At 39.6% G+C, this 14,922-nt stretch overlaps 1 protein-coding gene across 1 annotated transcript in view; it reads right to left on the reverse strand.

The window, feature by feature from the left end:
* Nucleotides 1-289: 289 nt before the first annotated feature.
* The window catches only part of LOC121675588 (potassium voltage-gated channel subfamily KQT member 1-like), a gene marked incomplete at its 5' end in the record, with an annotated part of 80,265 nt that continues 65,632 nt past the window's right edge, over nt 290-14,922 (reverse strand). Inside the window, 2 exons of the mRNA XM_042051156.1 lie at nt 290-2,187; nt 4,300-4,414. Coding sequence (XP_041907090.1) covers nt 2,172-2,187; nt 4,300-4,414 — 131 coding nt within the window. The remainder of the gene's footprint in view (nt 2,188-4,299; nt 4,415-14,922) is intronic.

Below are 14,922 nucleotides of genomic sequence, written 5' to 3' on the forward strand. Positions count from 1 at the left end.
GGACATCAATCAGGTTGCTTCTACATTCAGATCTCTGTGCTTTTGTTACACTATTTCAAGACCTCAGACTGAAGCAGAGAGCTGTTTTCATAGCCACAGCACACACACATACACAGGAATCCAACACAAGCACCTTCATGCTTTCTAAACCTCTGCACAGAACTGTTTTAGCCAGGACTGGATTAAACCCATGGTTCCTAAGCACAGCTTAACTCTGCTGTGGACAGAGTCTTGAAAAGAAGAGCAACTGCTGGTCTTGCTGTCAGCCCATGAGAAATAATTAAGCCCCACTTTCCCTGTGGGGAACAGGTGGAGCTCTCAGTTCCCTGGCAGCCTGTTTCAGCGGAAGAGCTCCTGCTCAGCTGTCCCCTGAGGGCAGCCACCACTGACCGTGGGCACTGTGTGTGGATCTCACCTGCCAGAGGTTTCCTCCTGGTGCTGCAGCAGCACTGCCCTGCTCCCTGCCGGGGACCTGCTGACATTTACCTTTGGGTGACCTCAGGGAGCCACAAAATGCACACTCAACCGCAGTTGCTTAACCATGCTGACATATAGAATTTCTAACTTTTGCTTTTCCTTACAGTGGAAAGAGCTTGAGACACCACAGCTTTAAACCACAGAGCTCTGAAAAACAAAAACAGGATGTCTGCCTCTAAAGCTGCTGCTGTGTGTATTTTTCCTGAGACTGTGCTATCTGTGACCAGGTTGGTGTAATCTTTCAGTGCAGTCTATTGGCCAAATTCGCTCTTTCCTGATGGAAGGTTAACTCTGGGGTGTATGACAGAAAATGTTGTCGTGGCCAAGGGTTCATGTCATCACAATCTGCATAAAAATAGAACCAGCTGGAGATAAAAAAAAAAATGTAAAATACCAAGTCTTAAAGTTATTCAGTTGTCCCCTTTACTCTTGCAAAACTTCAGTGATGCACTGATGGAGTCCCCTCTTGACTGTTCATCAGAGAATTTGAAATATTAGGCGAGTAATTACATCAGGCAATGAGGCAGTCCAAACATTTATTGCTAAAAATAGAACTACCCATCAACTGAGTGAAATTAACATATTTATTTAGTCTTTCAGAATTGATTAATCTCTAACAACATCATTCTTACTCAACTTTGGACACCTCAGAAGCAGCCATTATAAACCAACAGAGCTCTACTCAGGTCAGCAGCATATGGGAATTTTGGCCCTGAGGGAAGGGACCAGAGATACTCAGCAAGAACTTCAGGCAGCCACAGAGTTAAAAACTGAATGTGATGCTTCTGTCCCCTGGCTCAGGAGCTGTTCACATTTATGCAGGGATCACCAGAAACAAACACTGTCCCAGCTATCCAAGGGATCCAAAGCAGCTGTGTTTCTACAGAAAGGTCTCTCAAGCTACATTTTCAAGCTTGCTGCTTGATTTTACTGACAGCTTCTACCCTGGTGCTTGCTTGGCAAAACCCACCTGAGTTACAGTGACATTAATGTGATACACACATGTGCAGGTTGATGTGACAGAGGTTTGTCTAAGGCAACAAGGCTCAAGGGTAGGAACTCTGTTCTGGGATATCATCTGCCCTTCCTACACAATGAAGGGAATTTGCAAGAGAGTGTGGCCTAAAGCAAAGCTTATGTCATCAGAGAGAATCTCTCCTATCATGCATCCAGCAGAGCAGACTTCACAAGCATGTATTGTTCACATTATAGAAAACAACCCTCACACATTACAGTTATAGACCTGGCACCATGTTTAATAATCAACACAGGAAGCTTAAAAAATGACCAGTTATGGACTTTGAAATAAAGGTTTACTGCAGGAATGATTTTGTAGCTTAAAACACTTGCTGAAGGCAAACAAAACTTGAGCTTTTGGCAGCTCCACATAGTCAAACTTGAGTTCACAAAGTGCCTCACGTGAAACTGTCATCATTGTGGGATCCTGGCATGAACTGATATGTAAAAGCCAAGTTTTCACTTATTTTGCAAGTTAGGAAGGCCCACTGTGTGTTTATATATACACATACACACCCCCCTTTGGCTGAATTCTACTCTTGGAAGCGTTTTTGTCTAATCATTGACTGCTTGTATGACTCTAGGATGAAGATTTGTTGGCCTAATTCAGTGACAAGCAGAAGCCATGCTGTTTTGGAAAGCTCACACACCCAAGCAAGTGCAGCACACATGAAGACTTACCTGCTTACACTTCTGCCAAAAGACAAGATAAATAATTACACTGAGTATATCTAATATTGGTGTGCATATCAGGTAAATACAGTGTTAGTATCTGTTTGCACTGGATTTGGGAGTTTAAACCTGGATCCATAAATACAACACGTTCTGTGCTTCTCTAATAAAGTTCATGGTTTAAATAATGAGACACTACATATTTCTGCTCAAGAATCAGGACAACTCTTAACATGAATGCATCCTACTAGGTAGAAATGCAGACATACAAAATGAGATGATCAGTGATAGAGGTGAAAACTGCTATGCTCATTTTAGAAGCAGAAAACTACATGAAATGATGTTTTGACTTTGTTGTTAAATGGCACCTTTATAGTATATCTGTAATTTCTGGCCTTTTGTCTTCTATACCTCTGAAGTGTCTTAAAAATATTCAGAAGCTATAATTTATACACATGTTTTTTATCATGGGGCCTAGAACATCAAAATCATTAATTTAGCAATATTCAGTTGCAAGATCATTCTGTTTCTATGCACCCAACATCCACATCAAGAGGAATTAATGATTTCATAGTATATTACTTCAAACTGTGTAGCACATTACTTTAAATCTCTCCATACTTTAATTTATTCTTTCATTTCTGCATTTGATTATCTTTCTGTAAGTCCTATTTGTATTTCCCCCCATAAGGGAGAAATGCATTTAAACACCAATAGGAGCTAAAAATGCAGGTACAGTTTGCACTACACAACATAACACACAACACCATCATTTTTCATGCACTAAATAGCAGAAATAAGATTAGAACTGGGGGGGGCGGGGGGTGTTTCTCAAATGCAAAACCCTTTGCTTGCACTGTGCTGATTAAAAAGAAGAAAAAAGACCAGTTTGATAGAACAATTTAGAATTCTCTGATTTGAAAGCAAGGCCAATATTACATGCTGGAAAATACATGGACCAGGATATCTGGCATGAAAGCACAACATAGTTACTACAGGTGTAGCAGACACATCATCTGTACGAGGTCCCTGGACAGAAAGTAAACATAGGATGTGAAAGAAACCATCTTAAAGGCAATCTCACCATAGAATGGAATCACATTGCTTTCAAATTCATCCTGAACACCACTGTGGATATTTTTCCCTATCTGAAGGCAAGCAACAATTTTTCTTTTCTTTTCTTTTCTTTTTTTTCCCCAACCTCAGATATTTACTAAAGGGTTTTTTCCAGTGACAAGTCCATATTTTCTCTTGCAAGGGTGATCCCAGGTGAGTTTTTCACCAACACTACCATAACATCCAAACACAGCTAGACCTTCATGAGTGTGCTAACTTGGGAGATCTCCTCACCAGCATTATTTGTATTGGTTTCTGATGGAAGATAAAACATTGCTATGGTACCTGGATGTTCTGGTCCATCCAGGCTTTGCTCTGTGTTTTAATGCTTTGCTTTACATTTGAAATTTACTCCAGAATCCCCATGCTCAAAACTGGACATGCCCATTACAGGACAAAAGGTTACTCAAGATCCTGCCAAAGCACAATATAGAGTTGTCCTGCATGATTATTACATTTATTTCTAGAAATATTTGCTAATCCAAGTAAAAGCAACAATTCAACAACTGCAGTGAACTCCCTGCTAACGGGCATTTTCTGTCCTGGACAATAATTTCACTTTCATATTTGTGGAACATCATTTCCTTAAAAGTGTGCTTGCTTTATAAAAATATTACATGAGGCAGCCTTTCTATTTTCAGGCTGTATCTATAAATGACTACTTCATTTAGGTTTCCAAACAATTCATATTAGGACTGCTTTAGAGCTTAAACTGATGGAGAATTCTACAAGTATAGAACTGCCTGTAAAGCTCCATCTCAGGAACTGTGTCAGCTGCCTTAAAAAGTGGAACAAAGAAGACACCAGGACTGCAAGCCACCCATCACAGACCAGTGCTGCTTTTCCAAGTGTCTGGCTACTTCCACCAAACTTCAGGCTAAACTTGTGTTTGATAGGAAATGTTCACATTTAGTTAAAAATCACTTCAAGTGCAGCCAGCCAGCCAAAGAATAACTCTTACTCAGTGACTACTAATGAGCATTTATGTAATCAATTAAGGAGTTGTTGCTCACTCACTGTGCCACGTCAGATGCTGGTGGCAGTGGTGACTCCTCGGGTACCAGGTCGATGTCATCAGTGAAGCTGTTGGCCCGTGACATGTCTTGGGTGGGCCCTTCCAAGCATCTTCTCACTGCACAAATAATTTAAAGAAATCATAATACATTAGGGAGACAAATCTACAAGCTCTTAGCATGCCATATACATAGTTCAAACACAAGGAACCTCTTACAAGAGAGGTTTGTCGTCTTGAGGGCTGTCTCCTGTGAACAGAAATTCACCACATCTGCAATATCAATGTGGGCATGACAATACAAACAATCAGACTTCCATTTCCTCACTCAACACCATTTGATATGTGTGCTTTAATACCTTTAAAACTATTCTTGAAAATGCTGTTATCATACAAACAGAATACTTGGAATCTAAGTGCTCTTTAGTCACTACAGTCACCAGTGTTCCAAATTTCTCCCATGAGCCAGGAAGCCTCAGGTGCTTGGACACAGTTGGCTCTGCAGGATAACCATGGTGGGTCCAAGCTGTGCTGGAGTTTAGCTCATGTTCCAAGTGTTACAAAGGTACAAATTCCATTACAGATTTGGGAAACATATAATGGCCAATTCATGAAGGAGTTCACTAAGACACTGCAAAATTCAGAGAATTTTACCCTGTAAGTGGTAAAAGCTAATGTTTTATAAAAATCTACCCTCAAAACTCATTTCCATCCAATATAGGGCTGACTTCACCATAAATGTGCAGTGTACAGGTACCTACCTAAGTTCAGCTGCATCAATATTCAAAAGCTATTTCTGCCACAAGTTCTCTTCAATACCTTTTCCTATATTAACTTTGTTCAAAAGCTATAAAGTATATCTAGCTTAAGTTGCTGTGATCTAAAAGAGGAAGTTCATTCCTGGTGATCCTAACATTTTCTAAGGAAGCTACCTATAAATTTTAATTCCGATCATCCTTGAAAGCTTGGCACATGAGCTGGCAGAGTCTAACCTGGAAAATGGATATGATGAAACATACAAATTCAAGGGAGGAAAAAAAGTGTTTGTGGGTGTGGGTGAATCACTAAAATCAAGCATCAAAACAAGTAAAGACTAAATAGTGTCACTTGCATATGCTGTGGTAACAACCCACATGACAGAAATAAGAAACCTTGCCTCCTAGAAAATTAAATTGATGAAATTTAATCTGTTTAATTATTCTGTTAATTCCAAACCAACACTTTGGCTGGACTGCAATCAAGGTAAATACTAAAAAGCTTACAACACCAGAGCTTACTATTGGAAGAGCCATAACCCAAATGGCAAGGAGTGAAAATGAAGTCTATGGAATGGAATTATCAAATAGCATAACTGAACACTGACAAAGAACATAAGATTACAAAGCTGTTTTACTTACATCTGCTGCATTTAATCACAAATAAACTGTGTTTCCAGGGGAAACCCAAATCTTCCAGGCACCAGGAGCATGAACTTCTGTGCTATCACAGCACTACTGAGACACTTTGGCTGTTCTAGAGGAGCTTTATTTTGTGAGACTTGACAGTGCTGCATTTGTCCTGATAAGACATTTTTCCTGTGAGAGAAGTATGTGGCCTCATTTCCAGACAAAGTCTTGAAACACACAGGTCCAATATTTGAAGTATGGCTTTGGGAAGCACCAATCTCTGAACAAGTAACATGGCACATGATCACATCTGCAAAATTCAGCTGGGGGAGTTTTGGCTCCAGCTACAGTAAGGTTTTCCTCATAGGAAGTTACCAAAACTTGGGAGTGGGCCAAGGCAGAGTTAAATTGCTGTGCCCATATAAGGCACACCAGATTAAAAGGAAAACTGTGCATTGCTATCAATTCCTACTCCACAATGAACTGCTGAAAGGGTCAGAGCAGGGCCTAGTTAATTCATGGCAGTTTGCCTCCTTCAGAGCACAGCATGGATACTAAAGTTACTGTGATGCATTTGCCATGAGAAGTCTTGGGATGATACTTTAGTCCTGTCACTTTAGGGCTCTGGTCCACATTGCTTTATCAAACGCCTCTCTGACTCATCACACCGCTGTTTGCAACCTGCATCCAGGCACTCCTAAAAATCCCCAAAAACCCTAATTGTTTACATTAGGCTTGCTAACTCCTTTCCCGAGAAGTGTTCCCTACTGCAATGTGCTCCACAGCACGGTGGTTCTGAGCAAAGGGGGCCAACGGCAGGAGCCGGTTCCGAAAGCTTCGCTTCCTCATGATTCCCGTGTGCTGTGCTGAGCGGCTCTGCCGTTCCTGCAGGGTGCATCTGGAGCCTGCTCTCTGACCAGGGCCCTTCTGCTGGGACATGTGGAACCTCATCCTGGGATTTAACTGCCTCTGCTTGGTTACCTGCACAACCAGGACAAGCTTCTGTTGTGTCTTTATGTAAGGCAAAAGCACTCAGGTTTTCCCTTCAGTAAGGACTGCTGTGATTGTCTGTGGCAGTCTCATTCCACAAGGAGGGCACATTTCATTCCTGCAAGCATTTTGAAAAAGGAAATGATGTGATTATGTATTCTATGCAAACAGGAGTTGTGCAACACATACTCCATAGCTGATTTTATCAGCTGAATGGAACTTGCGTACTTAACTCCATAAAATTAAGTATTTGGGCTACGTCTCAGAGATTGCCTCACTGCTTCCCCTCTGCCCTCCCATGCTTCCATGGTCAGATCCATGGACAGAATGATTTTTGCCATTTTGGTTGCAGACTAGATTTATCTCAAAAGTATTAAATGAAAAAAAAAAGCTGCTCACAGAAGTGCTGCTCTAATATATCAAGCTAAAGCAGAAATCACAGCTCTGAGGCTCATCATATCTGGGTGGTGATATTATGAGACTCCCTACTACTCTCAGAGCCACTTGACTCAATTCAAAGTATTAGTTTTGTGAAGTATTAAAGCCATCACCAGAGAATACTTGTTTTATCCGTGCAACCCTAATAAAACTTGTTTAATACTGATTTCCCTTTATCCTTTTATCACTCATTAATTCTATATGTTTCTGCTTTAAAATATTAACACATGAATAACATTTTCTGGTCCCTAAATGTATGCTAATGGTAAATGCATGTTATACATGGTACTTCCTAAATATTTTTTGTCCTTTAAGTGACTGTCAGAATTGTGAGCAGTTATCTTCTTATTCAAAAAACTTTGGAACCAACTCAGTTTTTGAAGTTAACTCAATTTCCTTGAACTTTCAAAACTCGTTTAGACAGCAATGTTCAGTCATAAATCAAAATTCCCGAAAATCACACTAAAAGGAACAATTTTTTTTTTTAATGTCAAGAAGCCTATAAGCTCCTGAGCAGTAAAGTAATTCATAATAATCATTCCTGATAGTGCTTTCACTTGGAGGAAATGTGGAGCATTATAATACATTCAACACATGGCAGTGATGTTTTCCAGAAATAAAACTCAAAGTTGTAAGGCCCAGCTACTACAGATGGTAGTTTGTAGCAGCTGCAGCTCAAGCCAGAACAACTCTGTCTTCCCTCTCTATATTTATTTTCATAAGATTTCCTTGTCCAAACTGACTTTATAGGAATTAATGCCCTACATTTGATGCTGCAGAGTAGTATTAAGCATGGGAGGCAAGGAAATTCGAAGAGGAAAAGAAAGAGGAACCATCCATCCTTTCCATGTGTTACTACTCAGAGTATGAAGAAGCTGTACCTGTTTCATCATAAAATATATAATATTTAATGAGCTTGAAAAGCTGGAAGCAGCAAATTGAAAATACAGAATAGTATCTACCACAGTACAACAAATTCCAGTGAACACCACAGACCCAGGGATCCCTGGAACAGATCAACAGATTAAATCAAACAGCAAAAAGAAAGCCAAGTTTCATATACCTTTAAATTTCTAAAATGGTGAAATCATAAAATAAACACATCAAAACATAACCCAGAGATATTTTTTGTAATGCTGTTTGGCTTTAGCTAACCTTAGATTCCTTATCTATATTACACTAACTTCTGTGTTTGTGTTATGGGGAAAAGGCAAGCTCCTGAATTATAAACGTGACAGAAAACAGGACTGTACTGTCATGGTCATTCCCCAATAGGCAATGCCCAGCAACAGCAGGACAAAATAACAAGGAAGATTTTGCACTATTCTCCTCTCAGATAAAGAAGGTGAAAAAAAAGAAAAAGCAGGTCTCTTTCAGCGCCACTGTCTCATTATCACTTGCAGATCAGAAGCTGTTAAAACCCCCTCTCTCATAATGCCAGGCTGCACTGCTCAGTATCAGCAATACATAGGACATAAACATGATTTCGTATGTAAGGCTGCACCTTGACAGAAAATCCCTGGGATAACTACACTTCCTTTATCCACAGGGATGAACTGCCTGTGAGATCACTCTGTTACATCTTGTCTACTTCCCTGTGGCAGGAATTTGTATCATCTCACTTAAAAATACTGCATTTGTAAAGCTGTATAGAGGCAAACTGGTTTGGGGCCTAGCCTGGGACATCTCCAAATCCTTACTTTCCTGAGAAAAATAAAGGCAAGTTAACAGCTTATGAAAGCCCAGAGGCCTGGAAGTGTCTGACACCCGAATACCAGCTTGCTTTTAAAAGCCCTCTTCAACTTGCTTTTATTATCATTCATCTCAGCAGGCAAAGGGCATTCGAGCTCCTCTGAGGAGTCCCACTGGAATAATACAGCAAAACATAATTAGCATGGACTGAATAATTTCTTTATCAAAGTTATAAGAACTTTACTGTGTGAAGCTCCAGTGGTGTCAGGAGTACACTCAGTGTTACTCTAAATAAGATATTGTTACTTTAGTTTCATGTAAAACTGTTACAAATCTGAGCATCTGAAGCTGTGATTTTTAAATCCTTACTATGCACTCAAATGTGAGCCATCTGCAAATGCCACACAGTCACATTGTCCCTTACACAACTCTTAGAGCTACAAGTGCCCAGCACAGTTAAAAAAGCTCAAGCTACTTTCTGTACCTAAATTTAGGCAGCTAAATTTATTATCATCATTCGAGATTCAAGTTCAGGACAATGCACAAGAATTGCATTTTGCCCCAAAAAATCCTGCAGAATCACACCAAAATTAATTAAGCAGTGGTTTGCCAGCAGAATAGAAATAAAAGTGCATCTGAAAAGGTGAATTGAGGAATAAGAATAAATTTGTATTTGCTGCAGACATGTTGCTAACTCCATGCAAAAAGTGCAAAGCACTCTTCCTGCTGTAGTTACAGATTGGGCTGCAAGTGTTTTAGATAAACTTCAACATCTGGTTTCCTGTGTATCTGATTTGAAACAATCAGCACTCAAAATGCACTAATGCTGCCTTTATTTGTTGTACATTCTTTTGTTTAGATAAGCCTGCAGGCCAAATTACACACTGCCTTACACCCCTGGAACTCAATCACTCCTGTAGGGCTGATGGGACAGCACGGGGATGTAAATGAATACCAACACATTACTGAAAATCACAAGGGCATGTAGCACTGGAAAAAGGCATGTAGTGCTGGAAAACACGCAGAGAGAAACAATTAAACATACTCTTGAATGCACATGAGGATGTGTTATCTACCCAGCTGCCTGAACATCCTTTTCAGACCTAGCAAATGAGAAGGATGCAATGCTCACCAAAAAAAAAAAAACAGAAAAAAATCCACAAATTACAAACCAAACAAACAAAAAAATCCCAACAAACCCCAAACATTTTCTACAGCATCATAAATATGTCTACTTTAGAAGACATATTTCAAAACCAACTTCTTTAAATGCAGCATATCTGCCTAAAAAATTCAGCTGAATATTTTGTATGAAATAACTTGTAGAGTGAGCAAGTGTCCATTCTGCTGAACCTGTGCAATGCTTGGCACTCACTGACAATCAGGTTTGTTGACAGACTCAGAAAGTGGTCAGGGACCAACTGCACAAAGAGCTGCAAGGATCTCCTCATACACAGATAGGAGCTGTCAGAAGGCAACTGGGGATTAATGGAGCCCAGGAGAGAAGCCCTGCAGTGCTGGTGCCCCTCGCTATCTGCTCAGATACCGAGCTGGGATCTCCACTGGGCTCAGCCCAGCCCCTTTCAGACCCACTAAGCACGGATTTTCCTTGCCAGTTTAATCTGAACAACATTTTTAAATGTATGTTGACTGTGCTGTGATAAAAGCATTCACAGAAACATGGAACTAAGTGACAAAAGAAAAGCTACCAATCTAGATACATGAACTTGTATATTTCTGGTTGTATTATAACCAGGATTGGTTTACAGTTTTCTTCATGGGAATGACTCACAATAAAAGGGATGGGGCTTGGAGCAACCTGGGCTAGTCAAAGGTGTCCCTGCCCATGGCAGGGGGTGGAACTGGATGACCTTTAAAGTCCTTTCCAACCCAAAGCATTTGGGATCTTCTAGTCTGTTCAGCTGAGTAAGGTGGAGGGCACAAGTTTCGTTGTAAGAACTAGAGGCTTTAAAGGCATTTCCATATGCATAGGAAAAGATCTGTGGCTGGCAGAGTTCCATTTACTCCTGAAATGCCACATCCTATCCCTCTCCTGTGAGAGGGAGAAGGCCAGAGGGGGAAGCATCCAGGCAGTTAGACCACATACAATCTACAGCCATGCAGTAAATATTCATATTATTGCCCAACATGCACGATAGAGTCATGGTTTGGCTTGGAAGGGCCCCAAAACAAGGAGGGCAGGCAAACAGGCAGCCTATAACTGAATCCTAGAGGGTTTCTCATTCTCAACCCAAATCACAGAAATCTCCCATCTCTAAAATACAAGGTCGCCTTCATTTTAACATTTCCTCTCTCTGGGCTCTGTTCCTGAAAAGAAGTATTGCTTTTTTTGTTTTTGTTATGAAAGCTGTTTCTTCTAAAGAGACACAAAAAAAAGTGGACTTCCAAACCCATTCAAGTCTGTGTGGCTGTTATGGAAGGTATTAGTGGGTAAAGTCTGGCCAACAGGTTGGAAAACACATTTTCCTCATTGGCTGGGGAAGCAAAGCATCAGAGATACCCAAAGAGTGAATTGCACAGTAGATACATTAATTAATAGCTATTAAATTGTGCCTCTTGGCAGCAGCAGGAGGATTATGACAGCAGAAAAAACAGAAATCTGCTTTTCATGATCACCTGAGGCCCAAATGTTGCCACAGCTGGTCCAGGAGGGATGTGACCAGGACACCTTTGGGAAAGCATCTAATAAGACAAGTGGCATTCAAATGATGTCAAGAGAGCAAAGTTTTTCAGTATTCTACAGCAAACTATTTTGACAAGCATTTCTTTATTCTCTTAAGACTTACTCTGTTTCTTTTGCTTATCTAACACAATCTTTGTGCCCACAAGTATTTTTAACATGTTTTTGAAACGGAGATACCATCTACACCTTGAGAATATGTTCAGAGACCAGCTCTCCAAGGCCAAATTCAAGTCACCAATACTAATGCATTTAACTTTTTAAGGCTGGAAAGACTTGACTGTTCATTTAGTTATTCTGAAGAACGAAATGTACAGCAATAACAGTGAAGAAAGTAAGACAAAAATAGCTTTGAAAGGGATCCTTCTTCACTGCTCGCCTTTCTTTTTTTTTAAAAGGACAAGAAGAACTTGACCTTAAACTGAAACAATTAATAGTCAGTGAAATGTAATTTGGCAGCTTGTTAGCTCCACAGGGAGAGCTCTTAACACATACAAACTCTTAGAATTACACATAGGGAATTTATCATGTAATATAAATATATAGAGTTACATTCCATTATGGGATTCAGAACTGCCATTATAGTAAAAGTATTTATTTTAACAAGGAAGTACAGTTTTAGTGTGGCTATTAAAGAAAATAAACCCGTCTGAAAACATTTTTATTTTTCATGCCTGTTAATGGTCAAAGCATACAAACTGCAGTGACAGTAAAAACAGAAACATCTTCTGAATTGTTGTCAATGTTTTGACTCACAAGAACACAAAACCCAATTACTGTAATTACAGTGAAATATGCCACAATTATTTGCTGGTCTTATGCAGTTCTTGCCCTCCCACAACTGAACCCTTGTAGAACAATTTCCCTATTTACTAGTGTTAATCATGAATTCAATACCAAAAATATTGTTACCAACCTGCCTGTTCAGAAAAAAAAAAAAATCTGTAAATTAAAGTAAATCTTAATAGTAGAGGAAATAATTTTTGTGTTTGTCCTTAAGGCCAAAACAAGTTCAATAAAATAATCTGTAGCTGTTGACTACACTAAATTAAAACTATTCCAAACTAAAGCTTCAGCTGTTATTTCATACATTCCAGGTGTAAAGAAACAACATTTTATAGAAGTATTCTCTACTTCGAATATATTTGCTCCAAATACTTGTTATAGCTTGAATGTAAGAATATTTTAGGTAGGGCAGTAATTTGGGTAAGAGTCTAAGTTGCAACTGCTAAAAAGAGAATTAAAAGTAGTCATTGTTATGTGTTACCAATACCATGAACATTTTGACAGATCTTCAGATCATAGAATTCAAACTGAAACATAAGCACAACCCCTCCTCACAATAAGTTATCTTCCTAAAAATGCTGCAAATTAACTGATCACATTTTATTTAAAATTAAATTCATGGGGTCTTCAATTCTGTACTTCAGAGCTCAGTCAGGATGTGCATTCTTTATTAATTCCAATTTCTCCATATTTCTTATTCAGAACTTCCACTAGAAAATATTTATAATTAAAGAGCTTTAAAAATACTCTAAAGAAGTTGTTAAGCTTTTGCTGCTACAACTAAAATTCAAATGTTTTGAAACTCAGATTCTGAGAAGACCCAGAGTAGTTACCTCTTCTACACTCCCAATAGTAACCAAAAAGTTTGTATGACAAGGGAATGGTGGTATTTAAAACTGAGACACAACCCTAAGGTGGAACACACCCTCAGAGGCCTAAAGTCTCTCTTTACTGATGACAGTGTAGAAATAAATTTGAATGTGTCCTGCAGCTCTTGGGACTGAGGGTGACCTCTGGCAGCAGGCCATGACTTTTCTGTGACAGTGAGAACCACAGAGATGTCACGAGACAAAGCTCTTCTCTCCCTCCACCAAGGGACCTGCATGAAGAGGGTTAAAAAGTTCACTCTCAAATACACCCTGAACTTGTCAGTGTGAGTGACCCCAGTGCATCTGTAGGGGACACATCCTCCAGAGGAGGTAAGGAAGCCCTGAGAAGCAGGGAAGTGGGAGATCATTGCTAGTGCTGAGATTGCTGTGTACAACAGTCAGTGCAGTACAGACTGGCTGTAGATTCTGACACTCCTAGAGAGAAATCTGGATGAATGCTGAATTTCTGGAGTGACTTGACTGAGATCAGCATCTTCAGGGAAAGGAGATACAGTGCAAATTACAGCAGATGTGTGTTTTCTTACCCTATCAGTCCCATTACAAGGCTTTGGTTCCATCCAAGCTTTTTTAAACCACATTACTGAGGACTGAGACACAAATTCATCTTTGCTATGTGTGAAAATAACACGGCTCAATTCTCGTTCTTAGTGCTATTAATCTTATTATTTATCACACTCATCATTCCCTTTTTAATATAAACACACCATTACAGACATGGAACCCTAACAGAGCCATCAGGGGAAAACCCAGCTTCATGATACCATCTCGATTTCCAACCAAACATTTTAATTTTAACAGCAACAAAAAAGTGTCATTTGTTTTCTAATCCATCCATCCAAATCCATTTGTTTCCTAACCAACATCCAACATTAATAGTTTCAAACACATTGTCAAGATGACAGAAATTGCAAATGTGCTCAGGACTATCTGCTTTGTGTCACTGACCAACCAAAGATGCTCTGCTATGTGTTGGCAGGCAAACCCTTGCAGAATATTCCCTTCCATCTTCTGTGGCATGAAAGATTCAGATACCACTCATTGTCTTAATTTGGCTGGAGAATCCAAACAGTGACTTCCAAGTTCCATCTTGTCCTATCATACAATCATATGATAACTGGAATAAAAGTTTCTCTAGAATAACTTCATTGGAGCACTTGGATATTTTTCTTTTTTGCTTGTAAAAATGAACAGAAAATTGTTAAGTTGCTCTTTTTAAGTAAACCAACAAATATGTTCATATCTGAAACAAGAGATCGCTCAAGACTGAGCTTCTTTTTGTCCAGCAAAACAAATATTTAAGACTTCTCAAGTGCTTATTCAGTAGTGGTTTGAAATAACCATTTCACTTCCTCTATTAAATATGGACAAAATAATAATTCACTATATATGCACATCTATATTTTTCTGTAAGTGTATTTAGGGGATAGCAGGATTCCCTGGCCACCCAGATGCAGAGTACAAGCCATCCCAGGATGGTATGTACCACTGCTGAGACAAAAAAACCCCCACCTAGATTGGCCTAATATCAGATAACAACACAGCAGGACAAAGAACTGCTTTATGCACTGCCTTGTCTCCAGCTGAGGTGAAGAGCAGATGCACAAGGGCAGGACAAATACACAGTGCTGGCTGCACACAGAACATCCTATGGGCTGCAGCTGGGGCACTTTCCAAGACTGAGGTGGTATCCAAGGATTCTTGATGGGGCTTCTGACACAATAAATTTGTTCACGTGGTGTTAAGAAT

Source organism: Corvus kubaryi, unplaced genomic scaffold, assembly GCF_017639235.1.
Source record: "Corvus kubaryi isolate FWS band 111438036 unplaced genomic scaffold, C.kubaryi_AGA036_p1.0 74, whole genome shotgun sequence".
Taxonomy (NCBI): Eukaryota; Metazoa; Chordata; class Aves; order Passeriformes; family Corvidae; genus Corvus; species Corvus kubaryi.